This window comes from Arvicola amphibius, chromosome X, assembly GCF_903992535.2.
Source record: "Arvicola amphibius chromosome X, mArvAmp1.2, whole genome shotgun sequence".
Classification (NCBI taxonomy): domain Eukaryota; kingdom Metazoa; phylum Chordata; class Mammalia; order Rodentia; family Cricetidae; genus Arvicola; species Arvicola amphibius.
This window is the reverse complement of record NC_052065.1, coordinates 82,415,499-82,435,636: the sequence shown is the minus strand read 5'-3', so window position 1 is coordinate 82,435,636 and position 20,138 is coordinate 82,415,499. Positions and strand designations below refer to the sequence as shown.

At 35.4% G+C, this 20,138-nt stretch overlaps 1 protein-coding gene across 1 annotated transcript in view; it reads right to left on the bottom strand.

The window, feature by feature from the left end:
- Diaph2 (diaphanous related formin 2) overlaps positions 1-20,138 on the bottom strand; it is a 778,808-nt gene that overhangs the window by 195,569 nt on the left and 563,101 nt on the right. Inside the window, exon 24 of the mRNA XM_038316977.1 lies at positions 15,413-15,577. Within this exon, the coding sequence (XP_038172905.1) occupies positions 15,413-15,577 (165 nt within the window). The remainder of the gene's footprint in view (positions 1-15,412; positions 15,578-20,138) is intronic.

The window sequence follows — 20,138 nt, the reverse complement described above, 5'->3', positions numbered from 1 at the left end:
GGAGTTGGCAAGAGGCTTAGCTCTGGAGGGGTTCTCAGGAGTCCACGGGGATGATCACAGCTAGGACGCTGGGCAGTGAAAAGGGTGCCTGACCTGGCCTTGCCCCATAGTCAGACTGATGACTATCTTGAATATCACCATAGAACCTTTGTCTGGCGACTGATCGAGACAGAGACAAAGACCCACATCAGAGCACTGGACTGAGCTCCCAAGGTCCAGTTGAAGAGCAGAAGGAGGGAGAATATGAGCAAGGAAGTCAGGACCATGAGGGGTTGGTTGACCCACTGAGACAGTGTGCCTGAGCTAATGAGAGCTCACCAACTTCTGCTGGACTAGGAATGAACAAGCATGGGATCAAACTGGACCCTCTGAATATGGTTGACAATTGGGGCAGACTGAGGTGCCAATGACAATGGCAGTGGGATTTGTCTCTACAGCATGTACTGGCTTTTTGGGATCCTATTCTATTTGGATGCATACCTTCCTAAGCCTGGATTTAGGGGGGGAGGGCCTTGGACTTCCCACTGCGCAGGGTGACTTGCTCTCTCTTAGGACTTGAGGGAGGAGGGGGGAGGGTGTGTGGGGGAGCAAGAGGGAAGTGGGAGGAGGGGCAGAGTGGGAATTTTGATTGGTATTATTTATAAAGTAATAAAAAAACCAATACGTTAGGTACACAGAACATGTAATACAGATGAAGCATGTATAACTATTTCTTAATTAATGAAAACTGGGCAATTAGTTTAGTCTAAATACTAAACACATAATGGGCAAACAATATTCTTGAGTTTTCTTTATTGGTAGTTTGCCATTTTTAAAGAGCTTAAACCATGAAATGAACATATTATGTACAGAGACCCATTCACATAGAGAGTCTCACTGTTCAAGGAACACATACAACTTTAAAAAGAAATTTGGAGAATTAAGAAAAGATGCCAAAATTTGGAAATGAAAGACCATAAACAAAATATGGGTAATTAATCTCATTGACAACTGGTTTAAGGAAAAGAACTATATCATTGGACATAACTTGACTACTTAATTGAAGGGGAAGTTCATTGCAGAGCTCCCAGAAGTCAGAATGCTAGGCTTTGCAGGTATATTTTAAGAAGAGACTTAAAAAAAGAACACTACTGTATAGATGGTAGAGCAATGGAACCAAGTCAAGAAAGTGCTTTTTCTTGAAAATGATTAGGAAGATTAGCTAGTTAGCTGCAAAGAGGTAAAGCAAATGCGCTAGAGTTTAAGTCATGATATAAACGATTAGATAATTCACCCATTTATAGTCTAGGATATTTTATTTCCATAATTAAATATGCCTGAGTCATAACTTAATAAAATAAAATGAACATATGATTTATTGTCTCTTACTGACGTCTTGGGACTTGGATATGCTATAGCTGAGAGCGTTGATCTCTCATTAAAATATCTGCAAAGCATACACTATGGATCATTTCAAAAATGAGTTTGAATGAGATACAGGTCAGAACTGAGATATTTTCCTTCAAAAATCATCTCTCCAAAACGAGAAATAATAAGGGTACTGTTATATACTAGTGATTGCATTCTGGGAATCAAGCCATTCCACCCGTATATGCAAACTCTAGCTACATTCCACAATGTAAAACACATCTCACTTATGATTATATCTTTGATCATGACCTAGATATGGCCAAATAGCACTGCTTATTTAGTGATGGGAATATCCTTTGCTTACTATGCTAATGGTCTAATGCCCTCTCCTTTACCTTCCTCCTCCCGAGGTAATATGCTATTATTTATAGAGGAATTTTCTAGCCTCCCCATGAATCTTCTGTTTAAGTTGCCTTATTTATTGGTAGACAGGGATTTTTGCCATTAGGCTTGACATGTTGGACAAATAACTTCCATGAGGATTTAGGGAGTTTACAGACATACTGGGTTTTATAGCCTGTACAAAATTTTGCAATAATAAATGTTATATTTTAGGCTTGACTTCTTTCAATGTGAACTTCTGAACAAAATATTATTGATAATCTAGTACATTGAAATGTCAGTGTTACTTTCTCTATTTAGTGTTTATATTTAAGCGTGTGGAAGGTAAAATTGGCATTCATTATAACTAAGCAATGGAAAAAATAACTAGGTTTTATCATGTTTACCTTGTTGCTATTTCAATTTTTTTAAAGTAAAATAGAGAGATAGGAGGATTTCTGTTTCCTTCAAAATGTCTTTGAAGAGGGCAAGAGTTATTGCACCATAAAGGTGGGGAATTCAAATGATAAAGAAGGCAGGGCTGAGGACAGAGCATGGTGGTTCTAGCTTCCAATCCCAGCACATGGCAAGCTGAATTGGAGGCCCATCTAGGATACATACAGAGTGGGTTCCAGGCCAACCTAGGCTATAGAGGGAGACTGCCACAAAACAAAACAAAGCACACATATAAAAGACAGGTTTACATCCCATCAATAATTATGTGTGGGTTGTGAGAACAGCTATATTCACAACGCAATATGAACACACAAAACATGGTGCAATTAATTCTCCCTAGAATTGCACAGATAGTAAGCAAGACATAACATAGGAAATAGCCATTGAATAGAATCTTGAAGGACAATGATTTTTCCAGGAGGAAGACAGGTTGTGAGTATGCTAATATGCTGCTGAGCTTTCGTCAACTTTAAACAAATGAAAGTCAGCTGGTGCCTTAGGGTTTTATTGCTGTGAAGAGACACCAAGGCCATGGAAACTCTTATAAAGAAAAACATTTAATAGGGGCTGGCTAACAGTTCAGAGATTTAGTCCATTACCTTCATGTTGGGGAAGCATGGCAGCAGGCAGGCAGATATGGTGCTGGAAAGGGAACAGTTCCACATCTGGATCCACAGACAGCAGGAAGAGAGAGTGACACACTGGCCCAGCTTGAGTTTCTGAGACCTCAAAGCCCATCTCCTAGTGACACACCCAGTCTGACAAAAACCAAACCCACTCCCAAAAGGACACACCTCTTAGTAGTGCCACTCTCTATGGGCTAAGGAGGTCATTTTTATTCAAAACACCACACCTGGGAAGGAGGAAACAATTTAAAAAAAAAAACTTCCTCCATCAATTTGGCCTGAATGCATATTTGTGGAGCATTTTCTGGATTAATGATTAATGTGGGAGGGCCCAGCCCAATGTGGGTACCATTTCTGATCAGGTGGTCCTGGGTTGAATGAGAAAACTAGCCAAGCAAGCTATAGAATGCAAAGCAAAAAAGGAGCATTCCTCCATGATCTGTATTTCAGTTCTGGCCTCCAGGTTTCTGTTTCTGAGTTCCTGCTTTGGTTTCCCTTGATGAGGGACTATAGTCTATAGCAAATAAACCCTTTACTCCCCTAGTTGTTTGTGGTCATGCTGTATATCACAGCAATAGCAAACTAGGACAAGACACATTTATTTCATGCCCAGAACACTGGTTGGGAAACTTAGATTTCCAAAGGCTTCCCAATGCTACTTTAGGCTTTATCTATGGACAGTCACTGAAATTTTTTGAAAAGACAAGTATCCTAACAATATCTACAGTTTGGGAAAGCTATCTTAAAGCAGCACGAAGTCAGTTTGGAGAGTGCTAACATTATAATCAGGACAAGTTAAAAAATACCAATAATTCATGAGAGAGGTGATGAATACTGAAACTAAGGTATTTAAAATGAGGATAAAGATAGGATGGATTTGAGAAATATTTTCCAATTTTTGTGGGGGGGGGGGGGTTTCAAGACAGGGTTTCTCTGTGGCTTTGGGGCCTGTCCTGGAACTAGCTCTGTAGACCAGGCTGGTCTCGAACTCACAGAGATCCGCCTGCCTCTGCCTCCCGAGTGCTGGGATTAAAGGTGTGCGCCACCATCGCCCGGCTTGAGAAATATTTTAAGGCATAAAAAAAACAATGTACATTAGAGACTGAATAGATGTCAACAGTGAGGAAAAATAAGAGACTAGGTTGTGTCATTCACCAAAGAAAATATAAGGGTTAGTTAGGAAGGGCTGTAAAATGTTACATTTGGGATATACCGAGTTTGTGGTAGTTGTAGTGATACTAATTAGCTTGAGGTTATCAAGCAGAAGATAAATATGAGTCTAGAATGATAAATTTGAGTCTAGAGTTGAAGATTAACATGGCAATATAGAATAGCACAGAAATCAGAGGAACGTGTATTATCCAGAAATATTATGCAATATTTCAATCAAACTGTTATAATTATTTTACCCATAGTAAGGTTTCTATTTAAGATTGAAAGGATACTGTAATTTCCCTTCTATGTGGGGATATTATTATCATGTTATCAAATCTCATCTCTATCATGTCTTACATAACCTCTCTCCAACTCTAGAGAACCTATTGCTATTGAAAATCAAGACTTAGAAGCATTGTCTGGAAACTGTTCTGGTGGTCATTATATATGTAGATTATGTTATAATGTAAAACAGGTGGCAAATGGAGTAAGAACCATTTATTGTGTACCTGTTATACTAAGGCACTAAGGACCTTTCTTCTCCATAGAAGAATATGTGGTATGAATACTATAGCCTGTATACTGTATATGAATAATGTAGTCTCACATGGTAAGCCTGAGGTCACCTCTATTGGCATCCTCCTTAACATGCAAAACGAATGTGGTTTCTACTTAAGGGGCACTACACAAAGAAGTAAATGTGGCATGAAACAAATGGGATTTCACCAGCTAAACTGACCCTCTCTGTGCCAAAATATTGGAAGTTTCCATCGCATTAAAGCCATCCCAATTCTTAAGAGGGATTGCACTTGAAAGGTAACACTCAAGAGACTGTCTGATTTGTATGAATTCCCTCTGACAATTTCCCCCCGTATCTTTACTTTGAGGCTTCCAACATATTTTCCAGGACTAGGAATTGAAGCCAGACATTCCTACATCCTAGGCAAGTACCCCACCACTGAGTTCTCGCTCCAAGCCATACACACTTTTAAAGAAATTAGAGGAATAGATGGTATTTGTAGCTTTGTGTGTCGCGCAGCCTTTGTCTCAGCTACACAGCCCCACCACTGTAGTGGAGAAGTGGATATGGACAAAAACACAGGGGAGGCTACATTTGCTATAAGGACATTCATTTGCCTGTTCTCTGATCTATATTAAAATGGAGGCCAATCCTGAAGGATGCCAAATTGAAAGCTGAAGATCAGAAAGCTACATTACCAGATCACAATAGATTAATCATTTTTGGAAAGGGAGGAGAATTCTAGTACCAGAAAGATTAGACAGTCACATAAAGCATGTTCTCTCAGAGGTACCAAGAGGCTGCCTCATGTATTTCTTCCATCACTTAGCGGTACTAGCAGAAGTTCTTGACAGAATTGTTCTACTGGCTTAAAACACTATCCTGAATTTAAAGGGCATATATGTAATACAGTGAGTGACACATTACTACTGAATTAGTTTACCTATCAACTTACTGACACTTGGCAGTGAACAAAGACCAGGGGGAAGGAATTCAAAATGAACTCAATGTCTTTATAGGTTACTTATATTTTTTCATTCTTTTGGCACTACAATATGCTTTTACGCCAGTACAAGCCTTTCTATACATTTCACCTTTTGTCAGAGCTTCTTGTCTAGAAATTCATTCAGAGATATTAATGGCTATTCTCCTAAATTTAGGAGACCCTGATGTAGACACAGATGCTGAGAATGAGATGATATTTTTAAATTACTACTTGTACTACTGAGTTACAATTTCTTGCTCTGTTTTCTATTAATAAAAGAAAAGGGTTAAATTTGTAGTTGATGAAAGCAATAGATTTAGAAATGGCATTAGGAAAAATACAGGTATCTTTTCATGGTTTTCCTCCTTTGTTACTCTTAGCTTTTGTTTAAAGCAGGCACTGTACCATGTTAGTAGGTGATGTTCCAATTTGCATATCCTCTAGATGACAGAACCATTGGCATGACTCATCTTACTGGACAGAATTCATCTGAACTTCTATGTCACATATTATGTACATCCAATGATACAGGGTGTTTAGGAAAGCTATCTAAATAAAATCTCCTAAACAGGGAATATTTAGTGAGGTTTCCAGTTAAGGGAAAATTTATAACATGGAAATTAAAATATTTTAAAACTTTGTAACTAACTGATACAGACATTTTTCAGCTATTATTAGCTGGCCATTCTGTTTGGCATGGCTTTTCTTTCCCCAGTCCTTACGTTTTAACATGCAGTATAATTTCCCTTATTATGTTTATTGTCTCACTTTAGCCCCTTACAAGTCACACTCCATGAGAGCAGAGACCTTTGTGTATTTTAATATACCAAAGACAATTAAAGTCACAGTATTTAGGCCCAGATAAGTGTCTTTACAAGTAAGTACACAATAAATAATAATTGACTGAATGATAAAAGTGAGCAAGCAAGTAAAAAAAGCAAAACCACCTTCTGCTGAAGACCAACAGGGAGGGATAACAGAAAGATGCTTTCTATTTGCAGCTCCCAAGATGTCTTCTGTAACTACTTAGACAAGCACTAGCATGCTCTTTCACACTAAAAGTGATTGGTTTGCCAGTAGTAGATCCAATACCATCACCTGTTGGCTATGACCCAATCTTGGCTAACAAAATCTGAGGGAAAAATCTTCATAGAAGCTTCCAGAAGAATTTTTCTCCTCAATTAGAAATAAGTCTTCATAGTATGTACCATCATCTTATAAAATATTAGTGCATGTCTCTGTCATGCCTGGAATAACTTGATGACCATCTTGAAAGTGCCAGTCAAACTTCGCACAGGGACAAAACAGACAGTTTTTGCAAAATCTTGATTTATAAATATCAATAAGGTTCTGAATCAACTGCCTTTCTTCCACAGATCTTGTGATTTAAGAAAGAAAAACTATATTCTTTAGCCAAATTTTATCATATTTTCTCTCATTTGACTGCCTAAAGCATCCTGAAACACCATGAAAAAGAGCAAACACCAAAACATGATAGTGTGTTCAAAAAACAACAACAAAACAATTATTTTCAAACATAAAAATTCTTGAGCATAATAGGTATATCCATAAAGTTACAGTAATAATTAGAAATAAATTTCACCTATTTATTAAAGCTGTTACCAAAAGGGCTACTTAAAAATTATTTTGCTCAGTGTTCAAATGGTGTACAATTTTGAAAGTATTCTAGTCTTAAATTTTTAGTACCAAAAAACATTTAAATGAGGAGAAAATAGTAAAGAAACTTTATCTTAAAGTTTTATTTATACGTTTATTTTAAGTCTTGTATTTAGACTAAACAGCAAGTATCTGGAAATATTTTCTGGTATATGTCATCTAATAAATGAAGATGGTTTATGACACTTAAAGTAATTAGCATTCAAATTAAAGGTTAAATATTGTTAGGGGCATCTATTTGTATGTTCTATCTAGAATAGCATCTTGCTCACCAGTACAATTATGTTTATAATGATATCCACATTTAAGATAATGTTGTAGTTTTTATACATCTCTAATTTATATTAAGAGTAGGCAATAGGGGGAAACAAAAATACCATTTCAAATTCCACCTACCCTAGTTTTAGTAAGTTTGGGTCATTGTGTACTACTTGTGGAATTTGAAGACTAAAATACAATAAGGCCATCAAATTGAATTCTCAATCAGATACAACAAGGATAAAGAAGGTTCCTCAAAGAACAGACTGAGCAGCTTCCATTTCAAATGCAAATATTTAAAAGGCTGGTTGGCCCATTTCCAGCTTTTGAGGGATGCTGTTCATTCCTTGACTTTCCCCTTACTGACTCATAAAAAATACCAGGCAAGACTGAATTCCATAAGAGAGTTCTTATGGAAAGCAAATCAAAGGAGATACATCAACACAAATAATAGTTGCTTCATCATTAAAATTATAATATGGTTCAAGCATTTTAAACAACAACAAAAAACCATTTAAGAGACTTTATTTCAGGCTATTGAAATTTTGATCAAGAATAAAATGTGAAGAAAACGGGGGAAAATACGTGTTCACATAGATATATTCAAGATATCTGTTCTCATTTTAAATCACAACATTAGTTTTGTTAGGGAATTTTTTGGTAATTACTAGGTTTTATATTATAAACAATTTTCATTTATAAACAGACAGACACTGTTGTTAGGTAAGTAATAGTTTAAGTCAAAAGGCACAGCAGGTACTGATAACAGAGTGCTAGAAAACGCTAGGAATAGGCCTGGGTATCCAACCACCATTACTGATTTAAGGATCCTTGTCTGGAGGAAGTATGATGGGTGTATTGTGTTTAAAACAAAAGTAAGATTCCACTGGTCCCTTTATACGTGGCTTACAACCACAGCGATTGTCAGCAAGCTGCCAAGACCAGGTGCTGGTAAAAAGACACCATCAACTGAGCCAATTAACATTTTTTTATCACAACTAAAGACATCACAGTAGATGGCAATATCCACTAAAGTCTGATGGACATTTCCTTACAGGCACAGTCAATTTTCACAAGTTAAAAATATTTAGGATTTAAAATTTCATAATACATTCTGTCTATTTTAAGACAAACAAACTCACATTTTAGATACATATATGCATGCCTGGAAGGATATATATATTCCAAGGTATTAATAGTGATTAGATTTTGAAATGAGTAACCATTTTTTCTAATTTTGTCTATATGTTATGATTTTCTTTCAATTTGCATGCATGGATGATAATAAAAATATTAAAAACTATCTGAACCAGGATATTTTGAACAATATAGAAAATATTATTAACAAAAAACAAGGTTTCCAAAGTGCTTTAATTTATCTAGCACAGATAGATTTTGCTTGTGAATTTGGATTTTCTAAGTGATACTAATAAAACCAAAAGTCCTTAGCAGATAACCCTGAAGCAGACTTTTTCTTTTTTCACTCATATGCATATTATTGGCATCTTTCATATATGGGCTTTACATACCAGATGCCATTAGTACCCACTCCTTAGTTGTGAGAACCAAAAAAGTTTCCAGATCTTGACAAATGTCCCTTGGAAGACAAATTCACCTCTGGTTGAGATGCACTGGCCTAAACTAATAGCATACGAATCAGTCTCTCAGGGTTGCTTTTGCTAGATAATCTGCCTCAATTGCCCTATTGTTCAGTACAGCTGTCAGTCCATAAGAATTAAATGAAGCTTGGTTACTGCTCATTTAAGCATATGGTGGATAAACTTTAGATCATAATAATTAGCTTATAACTACGTCTCCAGGAATAAAATTGTTGTTTTTCCACTTTGAACTCAGCATGGAGCTCTAGGAAACAATACATACTTACCACTAAACTTAAAACATCAAAAGAAGCTTGAGAAGAATAAAAGAGAGAGAAGGTCTTTGGTCATAAAGGAACAAAATCTGAATGCATCCACTTTGCACATGCCTCCCTTTCAGAGTCTTCTTTAAATCCCACTGAATGAAAGCGTGCCCCCTGTGTTCTTACATGCTTTCCATATGCACAAATCCTCACTCACAATTTGTTCTCACTGGAGTGGAGTTCTGAAGGGCAAACATTTTCAACTTCTTTTCTTTGGCAACTTAGGCTCACTTATTGTTTTCTTAATTCATTAAATCATCCATACATACCCTTAGCTGTTAGCACTGTATTTAATCCATACAAGGGAAATTACAGCATTATACATTGGGACTGGGGAGATGAATGAGTGTTGGGGAGGCCTGCTTGGAGGAAGTGATTTGAACCAATTGATCGCAACTGGAGGAGGTAGGAGGCAGGGGAAAAGGAAAAGAGGAAGAAAAAAATTGCTCAGTGGGCATGATTCTAAGCAGTACTGCTTTGAACTGGCTTATACAGTGCCTAGGGAGGCTTTTCTGATTAAAGATTGATTAGTGAATAAACAAACAAAGATGAAGCAGAATGAAAAAAAAATTAAGAAAGCTGAGAGATAGCATGGTTTGCATTAAGTTCAAGGATTTTCCAGTTCAGGTTACAGGAAGCCTACTTTGATATCTCCAAGTGACCTTAAAGTACCTTTGGCCAGTCTCAGGAACCCTAACAAGGTCAACTTATATCTGGTACTGCATATCTTATAATTATGTTACTTCTTAGGCATAACTCAAAAATAACTTATTTATATTGGAACATGGCTATGAAAAATTCTATATGACATATTGACAGAACGAAAGATACTGCATTTTGTATAGTGTTTCTAATTCTTAGTAGACTTTAACAGGAAAAGAGATCATTAAAATGATTTGTCTAATATGTTCAGAAAATTTGTCTAATATGTTCAAAATTTAGCTTGTCATATGCAATTCTGACAGTTTTTAGAAATGTTTATGATACTTTAAGTTTTATAATATTAACGAAAATTCTACACACATATTTTGAAACCCTTCACACTAGTAATTTTTTTATGATGTTGCAGAATTTGGGGTTTCTTTACACGATATAAACCATTATTATATATTCCTTTAGTTCTTTATAACATAATAGTTAGTTTTTCTATATAAGGAACAATCATATAAGAAAAAATAGGACATCCATTTCTAACCCAAAGTAAACCGTCAAACAGAATACAACAGTTGAGAGCTGACATCTTTTTGTAAAGGAGAAGTCAATGATAGCCATATATAATACACTCAAGTCTTTCTGACAGCTCTGGAATGAGGAATTCTGGTCAAATATTCTACTTAATAGAATTGCCATATATTTTACATGGTTCTCCTATTTTCAAAGAGTTGCAATAGATCAAAATATACCGAGGGCTATGTAGCTAGGGTGGTCCCAGCTGAGCTCAAAGGGAATTATCTGGGTGTATGTGATTAACAAGAGGGAGTGGGTAGGCCCTTAGGGCTCTATTTGCATGACAGGATTTATGCTGGCATTTTATTTATTCTTGGCTTCTAGGAAAGGGAAGATATAAGCTGTGATGACTGAACAAAGGAGGGCAGTGAGGGGATTATGGTATTAGTCTTTCAGGAAGCTAGGACTTTTTAGAGCTTTTTAGAGCTTCTAAGGAGAAGGAGATCAGGAGAGTAGGGAAAGAAACAGTTTTTATGAAGTGTCCTATAATCACGACTTCTTTTGGCAAAAACTGGCACAGCAGGACACTGTACTTAGGGCCTGTGGTCCATATTTCCGTGGAAGGTGACTCAAAAGAGCTTTATGGAAAAAAAAAGATCTTGTATAGTTGAGAACTAGAGCAATATATGGCAAATTGTCTTGTTCAATCTCCTAGCTGACTTGTGAGCAAATGTCAATGGGTAACCATAGATAACATGTTATCAGCATGCATGCAAGTATGTGGTAACTCCAGATGTGCCAGTGGGAATACAAGCTGTAGGAGTTTGAGTTCAGTTTGAGGAGCGGTGGAAAGAAGAGATTATTAGAAATGTTTGGATTATCGTTACTAAGGCAACCTGCTTCTGAATTCCTAAGTGATGAGACTTGAAGACCTTTAGCTTACAAAGAAAACTAAATTATTCAAGACACACATCAAAGATCTTACAGTTTCTCAAGGTCATCTTCACAATATCAATTAGCAGTTTATTGGCAAAGCAAAAAGAAATAAACTTATGAGGCGTCTACTAGAGACTTGGGAGTGATAGACAACAGTTTTATTACTGATTAAGACTTTACTTGGTTAAACAATGTGTTTCATTTTTTAAGTCCATTATTTTTTGCCTTTATTTTGAAGGAATACAGAACTAATCATTCATTTAAATGCCAAAAGCTTAGGAGATGAAGGTTTTAAAATGTGCCAAATAACTTAGTCCTCTTAGATCAGGAATTAAATACACAATCTTTTTCTGTAAAAACTCACCCTTGCCTCTTTAAATTCAAACTGCCTTTAATGAAGAATGAAAATTTTCTGTATATTACCAATTTAGTCTTGAGTCTAACAAAATGAAGGTGCTCATTTTGGTTTTCCAGTTACAGTTTAGACTCAAGGAAGATCAAAGTACTCTCAAGGGGATGACGGCATAAGGCAGGTAAGGACTGCTTAAAATTAGGTGTTTCTATGACTTGAGAAATGCCTCAGTATTTAAGTAAACTCGCTGCTTTTCTAGAGAACCCAGACTGAATTTCCAGAACCTACATGGTGGCTCACAACCCTCTATAAATCCAGTTCTAGGCTTCTGAAGGCACCAGGTATACAAGCAACGTACAGACATACATTCAGGCAGAACACTCATGCACATAAAATATGAGGTTGTTTTTTAAAAAGTTAAAGAGTAGAGCTATGCATTAAAATTTGAAGTATATCCATAAGTGAACATGGTTACAGAGATATTCCTAACAGAATATTTTTTCATGTTGGTTTTTCTCCTAGAATTAATGCAGTTTCCTATAATATTTCATATACTTTTAACAGCAGTTTTTATGTGTTTTTTTTTTGTGTGTGTGTGTGTGTGTGCTGCTTTTGCAAAATTAAAGGAGAAGCCTGGCACTGTGGTATATGCATGTAATCATAGCACTAAGAGGATGGAGGCAGGAGGACCAACTAATATAAGGCTAGCCTGAGTACATGAAAACATGTCTCAAAACAAAAGTTAAGAGTTTAAAGGGATCATTTTTTAACACAGAATATTATTTCTGAAAATGACATACAAATGCCTGGATTGTTATAACTCCCTATAGGACCAAGTAAACATTTTAACAATTACATGTTAATCATGTCAGACTTTCTTTACTACTGAATCTGGATTACCAAAGCTTCTCTCTGTTCTTCCAAACTCTAGCATCTCTTAGGAACTCATTGTTGTCTTAGGAACTCATTGTTTCTGATTCTACTTTCCAGATTTGACTTTTCCTAATGTAGAAAGAATCACAGAGATAGTTGTGGGCCAAAAGGTTAGAAAAAAAACTCACTGAGTCAGAAAACATTTTAGAAGTAGCATTATGGTACAAGATGCCATTTATCCTCCTAACACTTTACCATTTTAATGCTTATGTAAAAACTATTCCCAAGTTTATTTATCAAATAAACTGTTGCACATATTTGTTTTGTTGAGGGAAAAATCTGCTGGAATAATTAATAGTTATAAAAACATCTTTTTAAGTTCTGTCAATATATTTAACAACTTTACAAAGCTTTATTCCTATATTTCTAGTATATGAGGTATAGAATGAGGACACACACAACAAATATTTATTGAGTGTCTGGGTAACATATTGTTTATTAAAAAACACACTCAGAAGCAGCAGGAATCTGACAGATTTAAAAGAGAAAAGAAGTATTTTCTATAATTTATTTGGAGCTATGAAAGTTATTGAAGTAAAATACTTGCCTCAAACACTTTTCCAACAGCTGAAATTAATTTTTATATTGTATGGTAGTGAAACATATAAGGCTCACTGGTTCTGAATATTCTATTCAAAATATCTCAAAAGAAAAGAGTATTTGTGCAGTCAACTATTTGAACTAGTAGAGTGATTGAAGCAAAAAGGAGAATAGGCAAAAAGATGTTTATTTAGACAGTACATAAATATGGAATTGAGTTTCTTCCTTAAAATATTCAACTTGAATTTAGGGGTTATTAAGTAATGTTGCCTCTATGCCATTTTAAAAACTGATGAAATCTCAAGTAAAAGAACTAACAAGGCAGTCTACATTATGAATATGGAGATGTATCTAATTATATATATCATATACATATAAATCTATGTCTTGAATAGCTTCAATATACTCACTAGCTGAGTGATAGATAATATACATGATATTAATAATGAATAGATCACTATCCCCTAGATATTTCCTAATTTCTTTCTCCATCATTGGAATGTGATAATTTTGAAAAAGGACTTAATCTATAATGTCAGCTCCTTTTCTTTATTTCTGTATTTTCTATCTCTCAGAAGATGACTGAGGAAGCTTTTTTTGGCATGTGCATTTTGTTTATGCTACATATGCCAAATAGATGTCCCAAGATGAAACTCTGAGCTCATTTGGAAGTCATTTTTGGTAGCACATGAATCAGAACTCTTATTTTCTTCTCAGCACTACTGGTATTTTATTGCTTCCATCTATAGTCCAATATGCTTTTAGTGCTAAGAACCCTGAGGCCAAACACACAAAGCACTAAGAAAATGGGAACTTCTAGCGATTCCAATTTTTGTCTTTCTTTCTGGGTTCTTCTCTCCCCTGAGAGAGTGAAATCACTTTAAGCTCACCATGAAACAAGAACATGGTGAGCATCAGTGATTGACTGAAACTGGAGATGTTGATTTAGGAGTCTTTGACTTATGGGTCAGGTGTAACACCCTTAAACATGTTTATCAAAGTCTGCTTGTCAAACTCCTATGGATTTTTTCCAGTCTCTGTCTAAATGTCAAGGTCCTTATGAAGGCTTCTCTGGTCACCACAGGCAGAATTAGGCACTTCCTACTTTGTATGATTACTATATCCTAACATATTACTATATGTCAACACACAGTAAATTCTAATGAATGTACTGCCTCTACTCATGGAATATAGACAAACTGTTTCTCCCCTTTATGTCTGGCTCAGCACATCAAATCAAGCTGATTCTCAATAAGTAATTAAAAGAATGGTCAGAGAATAAATAATAATACCCTTCATCTGCACATTATAGGTTACAGGAAATCAGTGCTCAGAGAGGTTACATGAACAACCCAATTCAAGACTGCCAAAAAGTTGCACACCAAGTTTGTATGTCAGTAAAGTTAACCACAGTAAAAGATTAACAATAATAATGAAAGTAATCAATTATACCAATGTCTTATAATAAAAGTTATTTACAACCTTTGAGTTGGTTACCTCTGGAATCTTTCATTTAATTATTGAGATCTATAATTGACCTGAGCTATGGAAAGATAAACTACAGATAGGAGTGTTACTCATGTGTTTATGCATTCATATTATATTTGTAATTCTTACAGTTTGAAAATTGTCTGACTACTTTTTATGAGCTCTTTTATTGCTAACAGATCATATAGCAATTATGGGTGAGCTGAAAAATTAAATATGTATCTTCGTTAAGGTTCAAAGGCCAATCTCAGCTTTTATTTTCAGCAAGGACATGAAAAGCAATTAAGATATTTATCAAAGTTTGGTGTAGTTTGTATTACTACCAGAGTTGTTGGTTCAACTTTTCAGAAATGCCCTGATTTTTATCTCAAGAAGTAGGAGGAAGTGGTTCCTCCAAGACTATCCTTATCTAAAATTGTATAAGTCCTATTTAAATCAAACCACTTTATGGGGCAATATCACTGATTAGTCCCACCTAACAAATAACTGTTTTGGTGACAGGAAGATATCTCAAATGACAAATAATATGGCTGTTAATTGACCTTCTTGCTGGGGATAAAGATCTATAACATGAAATCATTACAGTCATTAGATGTATAAAGATGTCAATACAAGTTTTTAAAAAACAAGAAACAGGACTTACCATGTTTTAAAATACATTACTCACCAAAAATAGGTTTCTGAAGTTGTTAAGATCACCAAAAAAGTCTTCTATAGTTACTGTGTTCGGATTAAAAATGAAGTATTCTCCCAGGTTCTCATAGAGCTTCACCATATTGTTGTGCATGGTGGACAATTTTTCATATTGCTCTCTGGCATTCTTTGTAAAGCTGTAACTTTGCATTAAGGAATGTGATCCTTATAATATTTCAGAGGCAGCCACTACACGTCAAGACTTAATAAAACCATTGCTACTGTAAATACACACACACACACACACACACACACACACACACACACACACACACACATACACATTTGCTAGAACTGCCATGATAAAGTACCACACACTGGGTGCTTTCAACAACACAATTTATTTATTTTTTTCATACATCCAGAGGCTAGAACTCTGAGTGAAAGGTATTGGCATACTTAGTTTCTTATGTGGCCTCTCTCATGGTGGTTTGCAGATTGCTGCCTTCTTGTGTACTCATGTAATTCCTTACTTGTTTGGTTGTGTGTGTTCAAATCCCCATTTCCTAAAAGACCACGTTTCATGTAGTATTAACACATAACTTAATAATTTTTATCTTAATTACCTCTTTTTTCAAATATAGCTCATTCTGAGGAACTTCCAAATCTGAGGGACTTGGATGAAGTATGGTGTGTGTAGGGCACATCACACAAGTAAGTACAAGGGTTACCACAGATATATAGCTTACCAAGTTTGAAAATATTTTAATTGGACAGAAATATTTCATGTATAACATGTGTGACAACTTGTTAGAACATGTTTGCTAAATTAAACCACATAGATGCATATCTATCAGAAAACTACCTCTATTTCTATATGTAGGAATTTATTATATATGTGCATATAAATGAATGCATATCCATGTAGAAATACTCTGAATGTGGCTGACGGTGGAGGATGACTGAGAAACCAAGGACAATGGTGATGGGCTTTGGACTCTACGGCATGGACGGGCTCTGTGTGAACCTTGTCAGTTTGGTTGCTCACCTTCCTGGACCTGGGGGTAGTTGGGAGGCCTGGAGAGGGAGGGAGTGAGGGTGTGGGTGGGAGGGAGGGGAGGGAAGGGGGAGGAGGAGGGGAGGAGATGGAAATTTCTAATAAAAAATGAGGAAAAAAAGAAATACATATAAAATATACATAGCCCATATGAAGATGGAGGAACAGAAGGAAGAAAGGTCCCTCTTACCATTCTTTCACCTTCTTCCTCTAAAGCAGCTGAAAAAGAATTCTTTTAATTACCTGTTGAATAAGTTCTATGACCTTCAGTCCAGAGATTCCAACTCTATGCCTATAGGAAAAGGATGCCATTGCCTCTAAAGAACATCATAGAGATGTACAATAGTGTGTTCTGTTAAATTGTTCCCATTTTTTCTCACATTTGGCTCTCCGTGACTATGTATTCTTCATCAAAACTTATGCTTAAAATATATACTCATCTCTCATTGGCATTTTCAATTCTGTCATCTCTCATGTCACAGAAAATGTAAATTTTCAGGTGGTGTAAGCAGACACTGCTCTTTTGTTTCACGGCTGCCCAGACCACAAATAATCACATAGAAACTATATTAATTAAACACTGTTTAGCCAATGGCTTAGACTTCTTATTAACTAACTCCTGCATCTTAAATTAACCCATTTCTATTAATCTGTGAATCACCACGGGGTTGTGGTGTGTTGGTAAGTTTCTGACTGGCAGTTCACATATTTCTCTTTTGGCAGCTATATGGTATCTCCCTGACTCCGCCTACTTTCTCTCTATATGTCTGATAGGATTGCCCGCCTGGCTTTACTCTACTGAGCTATTGGCCAAAAAAAGCTTCTTTAATAACAAATGATAATAAAACATATTTATAGCATACAGAGGAGAATCCCACATCAATGTGGTTGCTCATCCTTGTAATCATGCATTTAAGATTAGCCTGTCCTACACAGCAAGACCTTGTCTAAAATTAAAACTATATGTAATATTCTACCTATCTATCAATCATCTATGTATCTATCTATGTATCTATGTATCTATCTCTCTCTCTCTCTCTCTCTCTCTCTATCTATCTATCTCTATTAATGTTTTAAAACTATTGAAAATAAACTGTAAAGTGAATCTTTTATGACTAATAAATACAAAATCATGAATATTCTGACTAAAATTTCTAGGTCTGGTCTAAGTATGATGAATATTTTAGAGACTTAGATCTGGTCTTTCTTCTTGGGCTAGGTAATTGTTGAATGCTAATTCATAAGAGTGTAGAGAACAGTAAGGGAATAATTATGAAGAAAAGAGGAAGCCAAATCAACATTTAAAATTGGAGTTAAGTTCATCAAAAATGACGGGTGATCATAGAAGTAAAGTTGTAACATGGGTCCAAATGGACTTTCAATGGGCATATCACTTTGGTTTTTCTAATGGAAGCAATGCAGAAATCAGGCCTTTTCTGTAAAATTATTCTGCAGCTGACACAGTATATACCATGATTTTGAAAATGAAATATCACCTATATATGGTATTTTTAATACTGTTTAACTATTAGCACTAACTCTCTGCTAAAAAGTGTAATTAAATCATTCAGCCCTCAAGTCTATTGTGACATTAATAGACCTGAAAGAATGAATACTTTTATAACTGCCTTTTTTCATAACATGTACATGCTTTATATACATTTTGATTTTATTATTGAAAAGTACCTCCATATAATTTTTACTTTTAACACTATGTTTCAGATATTAAACATCCTGTTTCAGTGGAGCAGAAATAAAACAGTAGTCTTTATTTCTAAGCACAGAATTTAAGTGATTGTTTTGTTTCCTTACCGTTCCCCCTACTCATACACTTGCATACAAAGAAAAAAATAAAAAGGAAAAGAAAAATATAGATTCATGCCAGAAACTTACTGGGCAGAAACACATTGCAAAGGTCACTTAAGTGCAATCATTTGCAATGCAGATTATGAAAATGTATATTTCAGGATGTCCAACCTCTGTAAACCAGTGAAAAAGTCAAAGTTAACAAGAAAGGCAAAGTTCTTATATGCCTCATTTATCCTAACATACATTTTTGGAGGCTAAAATATGTTTGTGTAATGAAACATAATTTTACCAATTTGTTTTTATAGGCCAAAAACTGGTTTCAGAAATTCTGTATTCCAAAGTGAGAAGTTACAACATTCTATGAATAGTTTATCTTTGCAATAACAAATGGAAAGCAGCCCAGCCTCAATGCTTTACTTACTTCTATAGCTCTACAGTTATTATTCTCTAAAAGGGACAGATATTTCAGCCCTGAAATATTTCAAAATTGCAATCATGCCACAAAATCTTGCATAGTACTCCACATTAAAAAAAAATAACTGAACTTGCTGGGCATGGTGGCACTCATTTTGAGGTAGAAGCTGGTGGATCTCTGTGAGTTCACAAGGCCAGCCTGGTCTACAAAGAGAATTCCAAGCCACCATGACTACATTGTGAGTTTCTCTCTCAAAAGCAAAATCCAATAAAAAAACAAACAAATGAAAAAAGAAAACAAAAACTAAACCCCAAAGAAATAAGGAGAAAGACTGAAACTATACAGTTCTTTTTGTTCAATGTGACTCTTTCCCATGCCTTTATTTTACTTATAAAATTTAATTTTTGAATCATCACTAATGCAAGATATTGTTTGTCACTTGTCAGTGATGAAATAATGACCAAAGTCTTAATCTCTACCATGAAGGAGTTAACATCCTAATATTAAAAATAATTATGTCATCCAAAATTGACATTTCTATATGACTAAACACCTACAATATACTTTTCTTCATATCATGTTCAATGTTCTTTTCAAAACAACCTTTTCTTAAAGACAATGAAATTCCACCATAATAGTTTTAAATTTGTGGGCATTAAATAGAAGTCACTCATCCATCTAGGATTAAAATGTATAGTAATAGCCTCTGCCATGAAAGCTCGATTATTTCATTTAGTAGAATGACAAGTTAAATTTGATTGTTGGGAGTTGATTAAAGTTGCATATTTGTATCTGAATGTCATCACAGTAGATACTTGGGAGAACACCAACTCTTCTAAGTTGTTCTCTTCCACATGTATGGTGTTTGTGCACTCCCCATTAAGTAAAAAAAATAATAAAAAACAATATATTTCTGGTATATGTAATGGGTGACTCATGCAGGAGGACAAGAGAAAAGTCCAAGGCCAATTGTGGCAACTTAGCTAATTTCTCCTTATTTATAAATTGAAGTAAATAGTTTCTTAAGTGGAATATGTGTATAGAGAAGGTCAGAAATATATTTTATTAGTGGAGACCTAAACTGTTTCTATTTCATGTGATAATTTAAGATTGAGGACAACAGATTTTAGAAAATATGCTGTTGAAACTGTGAATGATTTGACTGACTAGTCCAGAAATTCTGCTCGAAGGTGGGTTTTGAGAACACTCAGAAAGAAGCAGATGGCCATGCTCATAGTGCAGATCTAGCAAGCATAGTGGCAGGCACACTGTGTATACTACAACTTCTGCCATAGATCTCAGCTACCAATGAAGTAAGAATGACAGCACCAAGGGACATTTGCTCCTGAATATCCAGACACACTGGCTTAGATGCCACAGAAAAGTGACCATAGATCTAAAGATATTAAGGAGTACGGTTCTGTGAGGATTAGATTCTCCTGGGTTCAAAAGATAGAATGCACTCTTCCATCTATGCAA